General features: G+C 40.4%; 2 protein-coding genes across 2 annotated transcripts; one reads left to right on the top strand and one right to left on the bottom strand.

Annotated features, from left to right (window-relative positions):
• Positions 1 to 1808: 1808 nt before the first annotated feature.
• Positions 1809 to 7002, top strand: LOC100889650 (zinc finger protein 420). Its single transcript, XM_003726580.3, has 2 exons — positions 1809 to 1897; positions 3706 to 7002. Exons 1-2 carry the CDS (start codon positions 1888 to 1890, stop codon positions 6939 to 6941), a joined length of 3246 nt encoding a protein of 1081 aa, XP_003726628.2. The 5' UTR covers positions 1809 to 1887; the 3' UTR covers positions 6942 to 7002.
• Positions 7003 to 12845: 5843 nt separating this feature from the next.
• Positions 12846 to 20980, bottom strand: LOC100889992 (brother of CDO). Its single transcript, XM_030978335.1, has 6 exons — positions 20973 to 20980; positions 18156 to 18304; positions 15473 to 15575; positions 14389 to 14670; positions 13743 to 14045; positions 12846 to 13146 (listed from the first exon to the last, which is right to left on the bottom strand). Exons 2-6 carry the CDS (start codon positions 18252 to 18254, stop codon positions 13061 to 13063), a joined length of 873 nt encoding a protein of 290 aa, XP_030834195.1. The 5' UTR covers positions 18255 to 18304; positions 20973 to 20980; the 3' UTR covers positions 12846 to 13060.
• Between the last annotated feature and the right edge of the window lie 543 nt (positions 20981 to 21523).

The following is a 21523-nucleotide window of genomic DNA, read 5'->3' as shown; positions in this document are numbered from 1 at the left end:
TGGTTTTGTAACCCTTGGAAATGATAATGACTAGAGAATAAAACCTTTATTTGAGAGAAACCGAAACTTGTTGCGTAATCATCTTTTATCATTTGGCCGTGGTTGTTGTAAGCTTGAATCATGATGTACATCATTTTTTAGTATTATGATAAAGACGTTGACAAAAAAAAAATTACTCCATGTCATCTCTCACTGCAAAATTAATATTATTTCCGTCGTTTGAAACAGTCACTAGAGAATAATAGTAAATCCAGAGCGAAGGTGTATTCTAGGTATTCACACCCCCCCCCCTTGGCAAACAGGGGGTGTGTTTTTTGTTGCTCAAGGGCGAAGGGGGTAGTGAATGTTCAGGGGGAAAAAAAAAAGGAGCGTTCACACCCTCCCCCCCCCCCCCCCCGCTTATTCACCGGCTGGCTGATTCACCGCTAAATATTTTTTCACGAATCACGCAAAAAAAAAAACACTTCCCCTTAAAAAAATCTGCGGCTACGCCCTTGATCCAGAGAGTGTGATGTGTTTCCTACCGATTTCAGGGAACAACTCCGCCTGTGAAGAGTTACTGTCTCACCAATGTAACAATTCGAGAAAAGCAGACGAGAGTGAGGAGAGGTTACAGTGAATATACAGTTAAATTAACAACTAAATTATTCATATCTTACCAAGTATTGTACATCTTTAAATATATTAAATATGATTTGTCCCGATTTATGTTTCTTGAGAATGTGACATTATCAGAGCTTACATTGAAAGGTATTCAACGAAGGCCCTAATTCAACCAGTGCACCGTTCATTATTGAGTCACGAAAAACACTAAAAATACATTAAATTTACAAGGGATGTTACTAATTTAGTTGTTAACTGTTCATGTAGAGAGTGCGTGTGAGGAATAGATTGGTACAGAGAAAGAGATGAGGGAGAGGGTGAGAGTGAGGAAGAGAGAGGGAGAGAGAGAGAGATAGAGAGGGGGAGAGCGAGAGGGGGAAGAGAGGGAGAGAGGGAGAGAGAGAGGGGGAGAGAGAGAAAGACAGAGAGGGAGGGAGTGGGAGAAAAAGTGAGAGAAAGAGAGAGAGAGAGAAAAAAGAGAGATAGAGAGAGAGGAAAAAGAAAGATAGACAGAGAGAGAGAGAGAGAGAGCGAGAGAGAAGGAAATTTAGACCATGGGTATGCATGGTTAGACAAAGTGAAGAGTATTCACATGGATATACTAGTATCCATGGAAACACTCTCCATAGCATTCAAGTTCAGGTGTCATGAAGAAATCGAGGCTGTTGATTTAAAAACACGATACAAAACAGCAGGGGTGGGACCGTGGGGGCACTCATCCATGCAGTCTTCGGGGGCCCTCCCAAAAATGATATTCGAAATTGATCATGAAAATGAAAACTTTTTTCTTCTCTTTGTCATAAATTTGTTATTAATAAATGAAATATAAATTTGTACTTTGTTGGATAAGCCTAAGGCAAGCTTTCAGGTTGTAAATAACAACGTATGTTTAGAAATAATGCATACATTGTCAATTTGAATTTGCTAGTAAACCTGTCTACGCATTCCCATCATTTTATCGATGTAACCTCATTTTTCTATATTTTCTATGTTACCCGTAATCATGAAACATGTGCCTGTTTCTTCATGAAAGAAAATCAAGAAAAGTTGTATTGGGAGAAAATAAATTGACAGGACTAGTATAACCAGGAAGCTTCCTGATACAACGTTAAGTTTTTAGGGAGTTCCCTCTCACGTCTCGTGTTACGTCACGAACGTCACTAAGTTGACATGAATATTCATGCCATTTTCAGCATAGATCGATCTCATCGAGATTCGAGACAGTGATCATTCCGTTTCGATGGGTCTTTTGAGAAATTGACTGTTATTATCTTCAACTAAAGAATGGAAAATGGTATGTATTATTATTTCATAGTATTTGTACAATTCTCATACATGATTTGACAAAATATACAACTGATCTCATGAAGATTTTTTTTATCACTGTCCCACGTATGCGATTCTATGTGGTTCCAGTTAGTCTACATGCATGTAACTTAGCTAAGACAAAGTGGGTTTGGTGTTGTGCATTTTCGTTGAAAGAAGTTATTTATTTCAAATAAGAAAATACTGTATTAGGACATGCATAAACAATATCATGTGGCTGATATTAGGGGTGTAGTCGATCTGCAATTGCTGAGAACGGACGGACCCCATGCGTGTTGCCAAAATGTCCTTTTCGTAAGACGTAACAAAAGAAAAAGGTCGACCCGTATTGACTTTACACACCGGACTTTTGCTGAAAAGGGGGGGGGGGGGTGCTGAAAAAGGCTTGTATACAAAAGAAAAAGGTCGAGCCGTATTGACTTTACACACCAGACTTTTGCTGAAAAGGGGGGGTCGGTTGGAACACGCATATGCGTACCCTAAATAACACTGAGTGGGGGGGCCGGGAGACGGGGTCTGCGATCGCGATTGGCATTAGATCTACATAATCTAGAAAAGCACTCCAGCACATAGAACTTTAGCTTACAATTGGCGCATGCGCAGATCGTTCATCCGATTTCAGTCTCATTTCCATAAGTTGGCACCTAGCCTAGCCAACATGGGCTCTTCAGATTGGCTATCGCTGTTCTCCATCCACTTAATGCTATAAGATATTTTTTTGCGAGGAATAGAGGAGCAAGCTTGCGATTTTCCGTTTTTTTCGATACCAAAATTAAGATATTTCAGTCAAACCCTCTATTTGTTATGATTTTTTCACTTTAGTTCTTTGTGTCCAGCAAAGTAGCTTGGTGATAATATTTTTATGATACTGATATTGTGGCGTAACCGGGCTCTGCCGGAGTAACGTTCTGCCTTGTGCAGTTTCTGAAAACCCGGTCCACGCTCTCGACAATCATTCATCAACTATCTCTCAGTGGGCTCTCACAATAGTATATCATGTAAGAAAAACGTGGACTACCTCTCCTTTCACTCACTCCCGCAATCACTGGATGTCTGACAGGACTAAAGAAACAACACTTGCACATTATCTGCAGTTCAAGTAACTTTATCTCGTTCCTTGTAACGTACCTGTCGCAACGACGGCTCAACGCTTACTGACTGACATCCCACGATGTACATACATATATATATTTCACAATTAACTATAACGCTCTCTACGTCTTACTAAATACTGGACCAATTATGTTACAATATCACCGAGCCTTAACTGCCTCCCATAAGACGTGTGCGGAGAGGCAGGTAAACAAACCCTAAAATTTGTCCGAAATCACACCTTCCCACACCCAACGAATATTGGACAGTGGCCTTAACAAATTTTATGCCACTTCTACTCCTAATGACCTACAGCAATTAAAAATTGAAGGAAAAAAATAACTGTGCTGTATGAGTGTTAGCCTTGGGAATCTTGGCAGGAGCGTGAATATCGAGGAGCAAAGAAAGAATGGTGTTGTAGCAGCTAGTAGCTGTGGTGACACTCTCAGTATATGTAATGTTTTAATTCGGGGACAGCAAACGCAGTAGTTATTCAGTCTCATTGGCGCCTTTAATTAATTAGGCACCAACATGTAAATACTGGTGCTTATATGCCCAGATTGGATTGGATTGGATTGGATTGGATTGGTTTAGATAGTGAAATACTAACTGAAATGTTTACATCATAAACAGAATCATATTTCCAATGCATTCATCTTTTTTCTTTCCTTTTTTTTCTTGTAGATGAGACCACATCATGTCTGCTTTGTGGAGAGCCCTTTTCATCCAGCAACGCTTTATCCCAGCACTGGAAGGACTCATCATGTAAGATGTCCTCCATTCCTGCTCATTCTACCCAGACAACATCAGCTATTGTATCTACAACGGCTCAAATGGCGACAGTCGTCAGGGTTCCATCTGCATCAGTCCAGACGCACCTAGATGCTGCATCGGAATCACACATCCCTGAAGACACTGGATCTACTAACCTTGAGAGGAAAGGCAGAGGAGATGATGGAGAGGAGTCTGCAACTTCTGCAGATGGACCTACGGAAGTTGTTGAAGCTGAACCATTGAAAGACTCATCATCAGTAGCAGTGTCTTCATCAGTCGTACCTGTATCTATTCTCCTTGCCCATCAGGTTGGGGTGGTCACAGACTCTGCAAAAGACGACAACGAAGGATCGCTGAGCGCTGGACATTTTTCTCATATTCCAGAAGAGGAGGCACACATTGAAGGTGTCATTCATCAAGATTCTGAGCTCTCCCAGATTCCTGAAACAGTTCACCTTCAGCCAGATACACTCCTTGGACAAGTTGCAATGGAGATTCATATTCCCATGCACACGCAGCTAATTGTAAGTGACTACATAGAGGAGAACGGCCAGACTGAGAGCAGTAGTGAAATCTACTTCATCGAAGGTAAAGTTGAAGGCCTTGATACAGAAGATAGACAATCAGCAATTGAACTTAATGTTCCGAAAGAAGCCTGGGAATTTGAAGAGAAGTGTGAGAAAGATGATCTCTCTGTGCAAACTGAGGTCAAACTCTGCAGAACTTCAAAAGTTCAGAAATACTGTTGCGAGAAATGTGGGAAGACATATTCCAAGTCTTCCAATTTCTACCGTCACCAGAATGTCCACTTTGGGATCAAGTTCCCCTGTGATTTATGTGGTAAGGTGTACAGCTACAGGGAAACACTGAAAGCTCACAAAGAATGTTGTCATCGGGAACCTGTATTCTGTGGCGTCCACAAGTGTAAGTACTGTCCCAGGCAGTATTCATCAGCTATCCGTCTCGGTGTCCATCTTAGGAGTCACACGTACGATAAGCCATTCCCTTGCAGTCAATGTTCTAAAACATTCTCCTCCAATGTAGGCCTGAGAAGACATCAGATCGTCCACACATCAGTCAAGGATTTTCAATGTAAGACCTGCAGTAAACGGTTCTTGCGGAAACGGGCCCTAGAAAAACACAAAATTATCCACTTATCGGACAGGACTTACACATGTTCTCTATGCTCGAAGGTATATTCAGATCAGTATTCACGTTGGTCCCACAAATGTAACCACTATCCTGATCGTCCATATGGCTGCCAGTTTTGCCTGAAGCGTTTCAAATCACCGTCTGCCCTTCAGGTACACGAGCGGATTCACACCAGAGCAAAGATTCATGCTTGTACAAAGTGTAGCTATACATGTGGAACATCACTTGAGTTAAAGATGCATTTGAGAAGTCACTGGCAGGTCGATGTCAAAGACACTCAAACCCTTGAAAGGAACCAATGCAAGGAATGTGGCGCAAAGTTCACACAAAGGTCGACCCTGCGTGCTCACGAGCGGACGCACTCCGGAGAGATGCCATTTGTCTGTCCAAGCTGCCAAAAGCCATTCACCTACTACTCAAGTTGGAAGAGACATCTGCAGATACACAAAGGAGAAAAGGCCCACCGGTGTAAGAAATGCGGGAAAGGGTTCACAAAGGGCCTGTATCTTAAACGTCATAGAAACGGTTGTTGCCATGGACACAGTATCTCTGGGAAATCTGGGAAGGTGAGAAAGAAGAAGAGGACTTCCAAAGTTGTTGAATCTAACCAGGTAAGAAATGTTAGATTGGAAAGCAGTAATACACCGATCCAGTCGAAACGGAGTGAAGCAGGTGAAAGTGATACCAGTAAACATGACAAGGAAAATTTTGCTTTACATATAGGAGGAGATCAAAATGAACTTACGATAGATTCAAATCCTCTTACTGTTGACTTGAAACCCTTCACGTGCGAGGTCTGCGGGAAAATGTATAAATCAAAGTCGAATCTTCATCGCCACCTCAAGACCCACCAGGACAAGAAACCTTTCAGTTGTGACCACTGTGAGAAGTCCTACAGCCGAAGACCAATCCTCAAGGAGCATCTCCTGATGGTGCATGGTGAAGGACCAACCAAACCTCTGTTCCAGTGCACTGATTGCGCACAGTCCTACCCAACCCTGAGGCGTCTGGAGATCCATCGGAGGAAGCACACCGGGGAACGTCCGTACAAGTGTAAGTACTGTGTGAAGATGTTCAAGGAACCAAGCAGCATGAAGCGCCACGAGATCATCCACCTCGGATTGAAACCATACAAGTGTATCATCTGTCAGCGCGGCTTCAGCGACAAGGGAAACCTCCAGAAGCACGAGCTCACGCATGGGATTAAAGGAGAGGAAAGCAGGAGGAATGTGGAAACTTGGAAGCCTTTCTCCTGCGAGGTTTGTGGGAAGAGCTTTAAACAGCTGGGGTACCTGCGCTACCATATGAAGATGCATGAATCAAAACTATCCTTCTCTTGTGAGTTATGTGATCGTAAGTTCAGCGGAGCAGCCAATCTGAAAGCACACTTAAAAACCCACAGCAAGAAACCCCATGGATGTGACAAGTGCCGTATGTCGTTTAGAAAAGAATCCAAACTGCTAGGACACCAGGACAAGTATCACAATGTCAAAAAGTGTTTTGTGTGCAGCAAGTGTGGTAAGGTGCTCTCCACCAAGGCCAGTCTTCAACGACATGAAAACAACCACCTGGGACTGAAGCCGTTCAAGTGCCCTTCATGTCCAAGTACTTTCAGTGAGAAGATTATCTTAAAGAGGCACCTAAAGACGCACAAAGATGATGGAAGTGTCCTGTTTTGCAAAGAATGTGATGCTATTTTTACCTCGAAAGATTCTCTCGATGAGCATGTCGATAGCAAGTCCTGTTTGAAGACTCAAAAATGTGAGAAATGCGAGAAAATGTTTACGTCACTGATGGGTTTATCTCAACATCAGAGATCTCATAACTCAGTCAATAGGAATAGCAGTTCAGGTGCTTCTCTCAAGTCAAAGGTTTATGTATGTGATATATGTGGCAACCATTTCCCAAAGAAGAAAATGTTATCAGCCCATAAAAAAGCACACAAACGTAATAAGAAAGGAGATGAGAAAATAAGCAAGGATGCAACAAGGTAAATCATACATATCTTCAATGTTTTGGACATGAAATAAACTTCTGAACAAATTGCTATAAAAAGGTTCACTTATTTTCCAGGATGTATTTTCCAGACCTTGTATTGCCATTAATTTATTTACAGTTTTCCTCTCCATGCTTTATAACCGGGTTGAGCAAAGCACAGTATTGAGTGATCCTGCTTCTGCTTCTCTGTCGGGCTGTTTTCATCAGCTTGAGATTGCCAAATAGCCCGCTATTTCTGATTTGGGAAATAATTCTGAAGTTACAAATCGCGTCCTCATCAGCTCGAGGCTTGACCTCGAAACTTGAATCTCGAACTCAAGAAATTAACTAGCCCAAGATATCTTGGGATGATTATCTCGACCAAATATCCTGCTAAGTGCAACTTCAGGCTGATGAAGACACAAATTAACTGGATAATTTGCGATCGGGATAGTTCAAATAGCGGGATATTTGGCAATCTCGAGCTGATGAAAACAGGCCTTGTGAGGCTCTCTCTCGCACCTGAGTTTGGGCGGTGGGAAAGAGCCTGATCACTCAATACTGTGCTTTGCTCAAGCTGATAACATCAATACTAGTCGGATTGAAGCCCCTAATAAGATATTTGAAGTGGTCTACTGATTTATAGAGCACCAAGTATTGACCTAGGTATCCTTGAATAACTAACTGAATAAACAAAACCGATGTCATTATGGAAACATGTTTCATTCCGTTTTCATTTCATCGCTGGATTCATTTTCAAAGATAGGAGTACTTTATGGACACAAGGGATTGATACTATATCTACATGCTTGATTAAACCAATTTACGTTGATATTTGTAGGTACCTGTGACTTTTTTTTTATGAGACAGATTCAAGCAATCCTCATTAATCACTCTAATTTTTGCAAGACATCACGAGCCTCAGTCACTCACAGTTTATTATGTACCTTTATGGATTTTAATAAAAAGGGATACTGTTGTGATGAGAGAAGTTCTGATAACTTAAGAATGAGTCAATTCTTTGATATATCTGTGAGTATTTACAGCCAAAAGTTGATTTAAATGTTATGGTATCTTCAGAGGAATGGGAATCTAAGACCAATTAGTACATATTGAATTGAGGAATGGAGAGTGAGAAGGAGATGGAGAGAGAGAAAGAGAGAGAGGGGGTGGAGGGGTTAAGAGAGATGGAGGAATGGGGATTAAGAGAGACAAGGAGAGAGAGAGAGAGAGAGAGAGAGAGGGGGTGGAGGGGTTAAGAGAGATGGAGGAATGGGGATTAAGAGAGACAAGGAGATGGAGAGAGAGAGAGAGAGAGAAAGGGGGTGGAGGGTTAAGAGAGATGGAGGAATGGGGATTAAGAGAGACAAGGAGAGAGAGAGAGAGAGAGAGAGGGGGGGGGGGTGGAGGTGTTAAGAGAGATGGAGGAATGGGGATTAAGAGAGACAAGGAGATGGAGAGAGAGAGAGAGAGAGGGGGGTGGAGGGTTAAGAGAGATGGAGGAATGGGGATTAAGAGAGACAAGGAGATGGAGAGAGAGAGAGAGAGAGAGAGGGGGGTGGAGGTGTTAAGAGAGATGGAGGAATGGGGATTAAGAGAGACAAGGAGATGGAGAGAGAGAGAGAGAGAGAGAGAGAGAGAGAGAGAGGGGGGGTGGAGGTGTTAAGAGAGATGGAGGAATCAGTGGGGATTAAGAGAGACAAGGAGATGGAGAGAGAGAGAGAGAGAGGGAGAGGGGGTGGAGGGGTTAAGAGAGATGGAGGAATGGGGATTAAGAGAGACAAGGAGATGGAGAGAGAGAGAGAGAGAGAGAGAGAGAGAGAGGGGGGGTGGAGGTGTTAAGAGAGATGGAGGAATGGGGATTAAGAGAGACAAGGAGATGGAGAGAGAGAGAGAGAGAGAGAGAGAGAGAGGGGATGGAGGGTTAAGAGAGATGGAGGAATGGGGATTAAGAGAGACAAGGAGAGAGAGAGAGAGAGAGAGAGAGGGGGTGGAGGTGTTAAGAGAGATGGAGGAATGGGGATTAAGAGAGACAAGGAGATGGAGAGAGAGAGAGAGAGAGAGAGAGAGAGGGGGGTGGAGGGGTTAAGAGAGATGGAGGAATGGGGATTAAGAGAGACAAGGAGATGGAGAGAGAGAGAGAGAGAGGGGGTGGAGGTGTTAAGAGAGATGGAGGAATGGGGATTAAGAGAGACAAGGAGATGGAGAGAGAGAGAGAGAGAGAGGGGGGTGGAGGGGTTTAGAGAGATGGAGGAATGGGGATTAAGAGTGAGAAGGAGAGAGAGAGAGAGAGAGAGAGGGGGGTGGAGGGGTTAAGAGAGATGGAGGAATGGGGATTAAGAGAGACAAGGAGAGAGAGAGAGAAAGAGAGGGGGTGGAGGTGTTAAGAGAGATGGAGGAATGGGGATTAAGAGAGACAAGGAGATGGAGAGAGAGAGAGAGAGAGAGAGAGAGAGAGAGGGGGTGGAGGTGTTAAGAGAGATGGAGGAATGGGGATTAAGAGAGACAAGGAGATGGAGAGAGAGAGAGAGAGAGGGGGGGTGGAGGGGTTAAGAGAGATGGAGGAATGGGGATTAAGAGAGACAAGGAGAGAGAGAGAGAGAGAGAGAGAGAGGGGGTGGAGGTGTTAAGAGAGATGGAGGAATGGGGATTAAGAGAGACAAGGAGATGGAGAGAGAGAGAGAGAGAGAGAGAGAGAGGGGGGTGGAGGGGTTAAGAGAGATGGAGGAATGGGGATTAAGAGAGACAAGGAGATGGAGAGAGAGAGAGAGAGAGAGAGAGAGAGAGAGGGGGGTGGAGGTGTTAAGAGAGATGGAGGAATGGGGATTAAGAGAGACAAGGAGATGGAGAGAGAGAGAGAGAGAGAGAGAGAGAGAGAGGGGGATGGAGGGGTTAAGAGAGATGGAGGAATGGGGATTAAGAGTGAGAAGGAGAGAGAGAGAGAGAGAGGGGGGTGGAGGGGTTAAGAGAGATGGAGGAATGGGGATTAAGAGAGACAAGGAGAGAGAGAGAGAGAGAGAGAGAGAGAGGGGTGGAGGTGTTAAGAGAGATGGAGGAATGGGGATTAAGAGAGACAAGGAGATGGAGAGAGAGAGAGAGAGAGAGAGGGGGGTGGAGGGGTTAAGAGAGATGGAGGAATGGGGATTAAGAGAGACAAGGAGAGGGAGAGAGAGAGAGAGGGGGGGGGGGGTGGAGGGGTTAAGAGAGATGGAGGAATGGGGATTAAGAGAGACAAGGAGAGGGAGAGAGAGAGAGGGGGGGTGGAGGGGTTAAGAGAGATGGAGGAATGGGGATTAAGAGAGACAAGGAGAGGGAGATAGAGCAAGCGAGGGGAGAAAAAGAGATATAATGATAGGGAGCGAAAGAGAGGGTTGAGGATCCTATCCTGCCTTAGAAGGAAGAAGAACACATTTTCTATATTTTCTCTCTACCTCTTATTTCCACTCTAATCTTCCCAATCATCTTGGGCTTCTGTTATATCCACCCCATCCCTTCTAGTGCCTCTATTTGTTTATCTTCCTGTTTTTTTTTTCTTTTTCTTTCTTTCTTCTTCATTTTGCAACTCTCTCTATCTCACTCGTTTTTCATCAATCTCTCTCCCTCCCTTGCCCTCTCTCTCTCTCTCTCTCTCTAACTCTCACTCGCTCTTCCTTCTTCAGCCACTCTCTCTCTCTCTCTCTCTCTCTCTCTCTCGATCTTTTCCTTTCTTTCTTTCTCCCTCCTTCCTTCCTGTTCTCCCAATCTTTTTGTACCACCTTTCTTGTCCACCAAACTCTCCTCTCTCGTAAACTCTCTGAACATTGTCCTCTTGTGTCATTCCTTTTGAGAAGTGCTTTGTATTTCAAAATGTCCTTTACATATGGAAACGTTTGCTTGTATTTGTCTCATAAAAGAATATGAGCACGAACTGACTCCCACACGGTGTTGAGTGCTCAGGGGTCACAGGCCAATGGCTTCATCGGGCAGGTAGTTCCATTATGTGAATGGGTAAATTAACTATTACAAAATGAGGGGACACATTACATTGTACAATAGGGACACACATTGTTTTTATTGTGCAGAACATACTCTTTTATTGACTTACTTATTGCATGAAACTATATAACCAAAATGCATTTTGTATTCTAACAATTGGAGTACAAAGAATAATAACAGGTGAATGAAATGCATAAACACCACAAACACCTGGGGAGGAAGCATTCATAAATGTGAATACATATATATGATAAACGACTCCGATGAAACTATAAAACCAAAATGAAATTTCCGTTCTGGCAATTGGAGTACAAAGAATGATAGCAGGTGAATGAAATGCTTCAACAGCAACACAAACACCTGGGAAGCTAGGAAGCATCCATAAATTTGAATAATTTAGTTGATAAACGACTCCGCATGTGGACGTTTGTTGGAGCAGAAAGCAGTGGATTCTTAACAACACGAATCCATTTAACATAATGTCGGAACGTAAATTAAATTTGGCGCGGTTGGAAAATGCATCTTTCTACCCTGCAACTTTAATGGTACGATCCAGTAAATTAAAACAATAAAATGGCTCTTATTTAAAAATTACTCATTAAATGAAACCCAAAACTTCAGTGATATCAGAAAAAATATGTTATATCTTACTAATAATTAAAAAAAGATGTATAAACATTGTGAAAGTGTCGCATTTTACGATAAAAGACACCGATTTAGCAAAGATCACGTCATTAGTGCGCTTGCATCAGGGAATTCAAGGTCAAAAGGTCAATTCAGACGCTGATGAGTTGTTGGTCGAGCATTTTTGTTTCCTTTATTCCGACAAAATTATACAATCAATCAAAATAAGTTTGATACCAGAAGAAAGCTAACGATTAGTATTTTCATTAACCGCTTGCCCAAAAGTCTCTTGACCACAGTGAAACGAGTGAGAGCTTGCAAGATCGGCCAAAGTGTGATTGAAACTCGCTATTTGCTCTTCTCCAACGCAAACAGAGACGACATTGTGCTGGATAAATGTATTTTTTCCGGCAAAAGTACAGAAAATTTGCATATAGTCTTTTCATATTATACTTTATGAAATGTTACCCGAGTGACTTCCGGGCGCCCCAATGCTGGAAAGAAACGCACATTTTAGAAAACTTCACTTTTTCATGGAAAAATGCTTATTTGTTCTATGCACGCAAGTCAGATTGAGCGGATGATACAACGTTTCCATATGTACGAAAATTAGCGTAAAATAAAGCATTAAAAAGCAAGTTTGTGACCAATACTTTTTTGTTGATGCACATTTATCTACGAATTTGATGTTCATCCCGCTTCTAACAAGTTCTGTTTAACATTGCATTTCAAATTATATCAAAACTATATAGTGCCGCAATCGGAACAGAACCATGCACACGTTATTTTGCTAAGTTATCAAACATTATGCTAAATGTGATTCAACTGCATATCAAAAAGAACATTTTTACTAGTAAAAAACAAGAAATATGCCTGAAAATCAATAATTGACAATTAAGCTATCGATTCAATTACAAAGATTTCTCGATAGTTCTTTAGAAAGACGGTTATTATGACTATTTGTTAATTTTGTTTAAAGTCTGTTCATTTGTCTGTCTGATTGTTTATTCCTTTCATCCCATTATAGTATTTAACTCTTTCAATATTTTTCTTTTAAACCTCAACTTATTTGAGCTCTGTAATAAACTTGAAAACAAAATTTGATAGGCTTACCTCTAAATCCTCGGAATAGTAAACTAGCTAGCTAATTCATATATTTACGAAACTGGAGCAAAGTCGGTCATGACAGTTGAGGGCGTAATTCGCATACCACCCTATAGGCCCGAATTCACAAAGGAGGTTTGTCGACAAACCTTGGTTTTCATGCGTCATATGACGTACATAAACCTAGGTTTGTCGACAAACCTCCTTTGTGAATTCGGGCCATAGTGTCCGGGTAAATTAAAATCTCAACGTGACAGCTTTTTCAACATACAGGGTGCCATGCTTCATGGAACTAGCCAAAGAGCTTCAGCATAGTATCCCCGTAATCTAGCTAGCAAAAAATACAAATAGTGAGAGAAAAAAATTGTAAACGCAGTCGCTAGCTCATCCTTTTAAATCATCGTAAATGATGATTTAACGAACACTTTCTTTCTTAAAGGGATGATGCGCTCCGGATGATAGTGAACATTGTTACCAAGGCGATGAGCCAAACATTGACAACAGTGGAGAGAGGGGCACCTGTAAGGAAGAAAAGAGGGACAATGGTTTACACGTGACATCTATCTTCCTTTAAACAGAGCGATAAATTCAGGGGTGTTTACATAAAAAAGGAACCCCCTTCTCTCTCCGCCAAATTCAATGAGCAGAGACATTGCAGAGATCAAGCGTCTGAAGAAAATAAATATCTTGAGGCATCGACCGAGATAGAGAGAGAGAGAGAGAGAGAGAGGGAGAGAGAGAGAGGGAGAGAAAAAAAAAGGGGGGGGGGGGTGGTGTGGCACATCGGTAAACTTGTCTGCACATTATTTTCTTTTTTGAAATTGTTTTGCTTACGCCCCGTCAACACAAAATATTGGTTTGGAGAGTGATTGAAAAGCAAATAAAAAATAACACGATCACATATAAGAATTCAGTGATATAAGGCGATTCTATGGCCGTGTACATCGCATGTTGTGCGAACATTACAAGATTATTGAAATCGCCCTTGAGTTGATTTCTCGAAGTCCTTGCGATTGCATTAAATATATTTGAAAATCGTTTTTCTGAAATGTAACTATAGTAGGCTGAAATGGCTTTGTTTTCAGAGCTGAGTCCAATTAGGCTTATTCCCCTACCTCCGACATCTATTCGCTTCAATTTCCTAGTGCCATCCCCCAGCAGAGCGTTACAGTAATACCTCCCGGCATCCTCCGGACTATAATTCCTGATGAGGAGGGTGCTGTTCTCCAAGACCTGGAGATGCGATCCCTCATCACCCGCTGGTATCATCTCGAGTATCTCATCCTCATCGTCCTCTGTGTAGGACCACGTGACCTCGCGGCTGGGCGTGGCGGGGGCGCCATCAACGTTGCACGTGATGAAGAAGTGAAAGTTGTCATCCTGATATGTGGTGAAGGTTATTATGTCTCGTCTTACAGCTGAAAAACAAACACAAATCAATCAAACAAAACAAAAACGAACAAACATTAAAAAACAACCTAGGTATTCCACACTACTTCGGCAGTGTCGAATACACAGCATGGGGTGAGGTGGACGCTCCTTTTGTCAAATATTTTGTTGTGCCCCCCCCCCCCCCCCTCTTTCACAGAATCCTACATCTGCTTCTACCAGTCCCATTGAAATAACAGTGGTGTTTTGTTGCTGTTGATTTTTTCATAGTTTATTCTTAGTTTGCTTTACAAACGACTGAAATAAAAATGATTTAATCCGACTAATTTTGATATTGCTTTCGACTTAATATTAGGTAACCATCATGCTCACCGAGACTCACATTGGCTGTCACATTCCTTATCAACCCATCGTGTCTCACCACACACTTATACTGCCCGACGTCCTCGGCACCGAAGTCCCGCACGATCACGGTATTGTTAGTCAGCACCTGGACGTGGGCGTCGTCGTCTCCACCAACGAGATTACTGGAGGTCGTATTCCCGCGAGGCTTGAATGACCACATCGCCGGGATCGTTGTCGATTCGTTGACGAGACAGGTCAGAAGGAGATCGCCGTTGCCGAGGGGAATTCGAGTGATCTGAAGAGGTGGTGCTAAAAAATGGATAGATTGTTTGATTGATTGAATGATTGATATAATAACATTGATAGATATAATTATATATATATATATATATATAGATATAGGAGTTGGAAGGTTACACTTTATTGGTACGAGTTATACAGACTGTTTCGCCAGAAGGCTCATCAGTAACTAAATACATAATACAATCATGGCGAAGTTAAAAACACTCATGTGCAGTCAGGCGAAACAGTCTGTATAACTCGTACCAATAAAGTGTAACCTTCCAACTCCTATATCTACATTTGCTCCTACAGTTGAGCACTGTCAGAAATTGCAGTTTCACTAAACTTGCTTATATATATATATATATATATATATATATATATATATATAAATTGACTGACATATTGATTTATTGACTTAGTGAGTGTCAGAGAGTTTTATTTATTTATTGATTGATCGATAATTTGATAGATGGAATAGCATTGACTGACATATTGATTTGAATATTTATTTTTTTGACTTAGTGAGTGCCTGAGAGTCTTATTGATTGATTAATTGATTCAGTGATTGATTGATTCATTGATTGATGCACATTGATACATATCCTTTAATAACTGAATTATTTATTCATTTGTTCATTTATTTATCTAATTTAAATGCCTCTATTCATCTATTCATTAATTTATCTAAATGTAATAATTTTTTTAATTCCTTCATCTCCTTCTATTTATGTATGCATGTAAATGACTGTATGTATATCATCTAATCATTCATTCATTTATATACTAATTTACTTACTTTTTAATATATTTATTGATCATAGCTCACCTTTCACAATCTTTGCCGTGTAATTACGTCCTGACAAGGGGTGAGTGCAGAAATAATACCCGTGATATGAGGCTCGAAGAATAAGGGTGTTGTTCGGCAAAACCTGATGGAAATTTATTGTAACACAGCATTACAAAAAAAATTATTGATGATTTCAGGCGCGGATCCAGGATTTCTTAGGGGGGGGGGGGGCCCAAATTTGAAATTTTGCGAGCCAAATATTGGTACGTAATGGTGACCAACAGTGACATGATGCGGGGGGGGGGGGTAGGTGCAGGGAGGGGCGAATTTCCCCCTCCCTCCTCCGCGAAACGCGGAAGCTTTGACGTTTCATTTAATTATTAGAAAAAGAAGACGGTTCGTTGTACCGTTCTCAAAAATAAATCTCGTTTGAATTTAGTTTTTCCTCTCTCGCGCGAAGCGCGACATTTTTTAGGATTTATTAAATTACTAGAGAAAGAAGACGATTCGTTGTAGAGTTCTCGACTCTAAATTCTCGTCTGAATTCAGGTTCCCCCCCCCCTACCGCGCAAAGCGCGGAAGCTTTTAAGTTTCCTTAAATCATTAGAGAAAAAAGACGATTCGTTGTACCGTTTTAGAAAATAATCCTCGTCTGAATTTAGATTCTCCCCCCCCCCCTCCCGCGCGAAGCGCGGAAGCTTTTACGTTTCATTAAATCATTAGAGAAACAAAACGTGTCGTTGTACAGTTCTCGAAAATGATTCTCGTCTGAATTTAGTTTTTCCCTTTCGCGCGAAGCGCGGAAAATTTTAGGATTTATTAAATCGTTAGAGAAAGAAGACTATTTGTTGTACCGTTCTCGACTCTTAATCCTTGTCTAGATTCAGTTCCCCCCTCCTTTTAAGTTTCCTTAAATCATTAGGGAAAAAAGACGGTTCGTTGTACCGTTTTCGAAAATAATCCTCGTCTGAATTTAGATTCTCCCCCCTCCCGCGCAAAGCGCGGAAGCTTTTACGTTTCATTAAATCATTAGAGAAACAAAACGATTCGTTGTACAGTTCTCGACTCTTAATCCTCGTCTGAATTCAGGTTCCCCCCTCCCGCGCAAAGCGCGGAAGCTTTTAATTTTCATTAAATCATTAGAGAAAGAAGACGATTCGTTGTACCGCTCTCGAAAATAATCCTTGTCGGAATTAAGTTCCCCCCCCCCTCCATCTCGCACGAAGTGCGGAAGCTGTTACGTTTTATTAAATCATAAAAGATTGGTATTACCGTTCTCGCCTCTGAATCCTTGTCTGAATTCAGGTTCCCCCCTCCCGCGCAATGCGCGGAAGCTTCACGTTTCATAAGATTATGAGAGAAAGAAGACGATTCGGTCACGGTCAGATGAGCATATTTTGATGCCTCATTATTTGTTAACACTGGCAGTTAACTATTCTTTCTTTCGTGCTCTCATTCTATTTTATTTCTCTTTAATACAATTTTTCAAAAAAAGTGTGGGGGGGGGGGGGGGGGGGAGAGCTCGGGGCTCCCGATCCCCGCCGTACCTCGGGCCCTAACATGTAGGAATCTCAAGAATCATATTTCTTGCCTGGCTGCAAATTTAGGAATTTGTCATTTTCCAACAAACACATACAAACGTATAATTTACTAAAAAGTGAGGAAAAATCTCGGAAATGATGTCATTTTAGCATTATTTTGTAATCCACCGTTATGGAATTAGAAATAAACCACGTTTGAATTTGATTTCCACTTAGCACCCCCCCCCCTATCAGTACGCCAGTATCTCCTTTTTTCCTTTCCCTTTCCTTCCTTCTCTCTTATTTGTTATATGGGGGGGGGGGGGGGGGGGGTCAACAGCCTGGGAGGCAAAGCCCTTTCGGCCCCCGATCTCCTTCTTCCCCCTTTTCTTTTCTTCTTCCTCTTCTTTCTTTCCCTTTCTCTCCTCTTTCCCTTTCGCTTCTTTTCCTTTTTTCTCTCTTTTTTTTTTTTTTTTTTTTTTTTTTTTTGCGGGGGGGGGGGGCCAAGGCCCGCTCGCCCCCCCCCCCCCTGATCCGCGCCTGGATGATTTGGCATTTTCACACTCGGCTGGATTCGAGCATTACATGATTCATGTATGGAGTTTTCATTACGACGATCAAATATTACTTCAAAAAGTATACCATACTAAAAATTACACAATTAAGGAAGGATATAGAAAACTAAAAGATTTAAAGAGAGAGGGAGAGGGATATTTTCACTGCCCCTTGTCCATACCGTCCTCCCCCACTTCTCTCTCTCTCTCTCTCTCTCTCTCTCTCTCTCGCTCTCTCCCTCTCTCTCTCTCGCTCTCTCTCTCACTCTCTCCCTCTCTCCCTCTCTCTCCCTCCCGCCGAGTCCTTTCCAACTCTACCCCCCCTCTCTCTGTTAAAATCATGTATGTAGCTAGAACCCCCCCCCCCCCCCCCTCAAAAGAAGATTCAACCATGGAGATCGCTTATTATAGAGTGGTGAAGTGTGACGTCATCAAAACGCTATTTTTAGAATTTCTCAATTTGAATTTCATTTTCCGAAAGAGCATCAAAAAAAGTGTTCACATGTCGAAAACCTTTTGACTGAGATTGATTTTCGACATTTGGACATTATTTTTGATGCTCTTTCGGAAAATGAAGTTCAAATTGAGAAATTCTAAAAATAGATTTTTGTGATATCACAGCTTCGGTACTCCATTGATCCAACTAACCTCTGAGTTGGTGAAGTCATCCCCGCCAATAATGTTCACCGTACTACCAGTTCTGTTGGTGGACCATTGCACTGCTTGTTCGAAAGCGCCATCTACCATGCATGTGAGGACAATGTCCCCCTCTGAGTTCGCAGACACTTTGACGATCACTGTATATGGGGGAAAGATTCTTTGTTTAGTATTTCCCAGGTATGAAGTAGCAATTGTTTGTCCTTTGCAGATTGCCATCAATTCAGTTGGACTATGGGGGTTACTCGTTTTTCCGAAGGTTCATAATTCCGAAACACAAGTATCCCATATAATAGGGCCAGGGTTCATAATTTCAAAGCATGATGGGTTCACTATTCCGAAGGTTCGTGATTCTCAAAACGTTACAGGGTTCTATTTATTTTCGGCAATTATCAACCTTCGGAATCATGAACGTTTCCTAAATTTATTTTTAGAATTATGAACCGTTTTCATTTTCGAAATCATGAAACTTCGGGTAAATGAACTTTCAAAATTACGAACCTTCTCGGAAAAAAGAAGAAAGACACGCTACCATGACCACGATACTCTGGACTGGTGAATTGACATAACGATTGTTTGTCTAAAATAACCGGTATTGTTCATGGTGTGCGGTTCTACTGGAGGCGTGTGACAAAAAGATGGGCAAAGAAAGAAACCATGACAACGTGTTTTGACGGGCCTAAGAATAACACTCTTTCCATGCTGTAAGTAAAGCTGTGCATTTTTTATTCTCCAACTATTTGTTTAGACTTGAATTAATATCCAGACGTGGGAGAGATGGAGGACAACCTGACAATTTGGTGTTGTAAAGTTTGATAGAAGTTCCTGTAATATTTTGTTTAACCTTTTATCATTGCTAAAGTTCAAACAAAACGATGGAACAAGAAATGGGAGAGGGGCTCATAACAATACACTCTACAAAAGGATGGTCAAATGAGTTTGGTAGAATCTTGGTTCAAGTTTCATCACAGCGGGGCTAACGTTTTTTTCCTAAAATATTAACTTTTTCGTTAATTTTCCGAAGCGGAGGGAGCAAAAAAAATTTCGACAAAAATAAAATAAAGTCGATCAAAATTTATTGAATTAGAATCCACGATTTTAGATTTATATCAATTTACAGGTACCGGTACACACAAACGAAGAATCAAAATAGGGTACAAAGTGACAAATAATCAAGTATATACTGTACAAGAAGTGACACTTATTTTCTCATCTAAATATCCAAATATTTCATTGCCCCAATAGGAAATGACGGTTGCCTAAGTATGAGGGGAAGACTGTTGTTGATTTTATATAGCCGCGGTAAAAACACACTTTCAGCCAGTATGTCCGTCCGTATGGTATTACACATAAATTAAATAGACAACAAAATTACCATATACACCGGAAAAAATAAATTCAAAACATATTTCAAAACATATAAAAGAATGCTTAATTATAGCTTTACATAATAGAAGAAGAAGAAGAAGAAGAAGAGAGAGAGAGAGAGAGAGAGAGAGAGAGAGGGAGAGAGATATAACCAAAGTTAAAAATCGAACGATTAATATTTATATTAATGATGTAAATCTCAATCAAATAGATCATTGCAAATACTTAGGTATAATAGATCACAATCTCGATTGGGATGAATATGTTAATTTTCTGAGAAAAGATATTATTAAAAGCTGTACCTATTTAAAAGAATAAGGAACTATATATCTCAGAATATTGCACTTATGTTTTATAAAACAATATTACAAAGTAAACTTGATTATTGTGATGTGGTTTGGCGAAATATTATGAAAAAAAATCTGTTAAGAAGCTTCAAGTCCTCCAGAATAGAGCCCTCCGAATTATATTAAAAGTTGATGCCAGATATTCTACAATTTCCCTGTTTCAGCAGTTAAAGCTTGATTTTTTTATAAAAAAGAAGAGATAAACATGCCCTTTACATGATGTATAAAATTGCTAATCATAATTGTCCTAATTACTTGCTAGATTTATTTGAACTAAAAAAATGTAATTATAATATGAGAAATTCAATTAATAATTTTTTACTACCTAAATTAAAAAACATGTTTAAAAAAAAAAGAGTTTCAGCTATTTCGGTGCGAAATGCTGGAACTCAATCTCACCAGAACTTAAACGTGAGTTATCTGTTATAAATTTCAAGCGTAATCTAAATAAGTATATGGAATCAAGAGCCCTTAATGAGTAATCCCCATCCCCTTTTAATATTTCATATGTATTTTTAGTTTATGTTATTTTTGTTTTGTATATATTAATGTTACCATTATTATGTTGAATTATGTTGTATATATGTTGTTTTAATATTGTATGTTTTTATGTATATGCACGGCCCTACAGAAGAACAGTCCGCGGGTTGAGGTAGGCTCCGTGTTTAAATAAATAAATGAAATGAAATGAAAGAAAGAAGTATAACATTTTACAATACATAATAATATTGGGAAAGAAGCATTACATACATTTTTTAAAAGCATATTATTGACCGTCATATTGGTAAATATATATATTTTATTTTAACAACCACCCGAAAAAATAATGGTATCTTTATGGAAGGAGATATGTGCCCCTATATGAAGACCAACTTCAGTGTTGGCTAAGATGAGGGGGGGGGGGGGGGGTCGACATTATGTAGGTTTAGATCTATCGAAGTTTGAGTTAGTTTTAATTTGAAACAATAAAAGTTGTTTTCGTCTTGTAAAACATGAACATTGTAAAATAAGCAGGAAAATGGTAATAATGATGTTGGTAATATTAGAACCTCAGAAAGATAATGAAAAGTTAGGAGGAAAAAAATGGACTAACCTTGAGCTGTGCAAGCTGAAATAAAATCGGTTGGAAGAAAGAAATGAAAAAGAAAGAAAAAAATCAAGAATCGTCTTTTCAATTACATGTATATTATATCAATGGTAGCGAGGAAAAGGCTAGTATCTATTGCTTTGATAAAACGGAACATAATTATTTCCATAGAAAACAGGCAGTATAGTCTTTACAAATATAATTATTACTGAATATTTTCAATTAAAGATATACGCAGTGATGCTATGAATGATAATAAATCAACTGCATGAAATATACCAATGATGTAATTAGCTTACTATGAAACAGCAGGGTGGATATCAATTCTAAAAACTCTCACGAATTTTAAATTACAATAATTTCTATATGACATTGAAATTAACTTACCATACATGCACATAGCAAGGAAAATAAATGTAACAAAGACCCTTTCCATCTTGAAATAAATCTGTAGCATTAATCAATACAATCTTTAGTTTCCTGTCAATTTCCTCGATTTCGTCACTACTGCTACATGTCAGAACGGCGACTCGAAAATGAGAAGATGTTTGGCTGGA

Source organism: Strongylocentrotus purpuratus, unplaced genomic scaffold (genome assembly GCF_000002235.5).
Source record: "Strongylocentrotus purpuratus isolate Spur 01 unplaced genomic scaffold, Spur_5.0 spur5_scaffold_1, whole genome shotgun sequence".
NCBI lineage: Eukaryota > Metazoa > Echinodermata > Echinoidea > Camarodonta > Strongylocentrotidae > Strongylocentrotus > Strongylocentrotus purpuratus.
Note: the sequence above shows the minus strand (reverse complement) of the source record. Positions and strands in the feature narration are given on the sequence as shown.

Bases quoted from the DNA above. Each gene is read 5' to 3' on its own strand.
- LOC100889992 (XM_030978335.1), bottom strand. From the start codon at position 18,254: ATGGTAGATGGCGCTTTCGAACAAGCAGTGCAATGGTCCACCAACAGA. The intron at 14,046-14,388 runs GTGAGCATGATG...TTTGTTTTTCAG, and splicing joins GACAGCCAATGTGAGTCTCG to CTGTAAGACGAGACATAATA. The intron at 13,147-13,742 runs GTAGGGGAATAA...TCTTCCTTACAG, and splicing joins GAAGCGAATAGATGTCGGAG to GTGCCCCTCTCTCCACTGTT.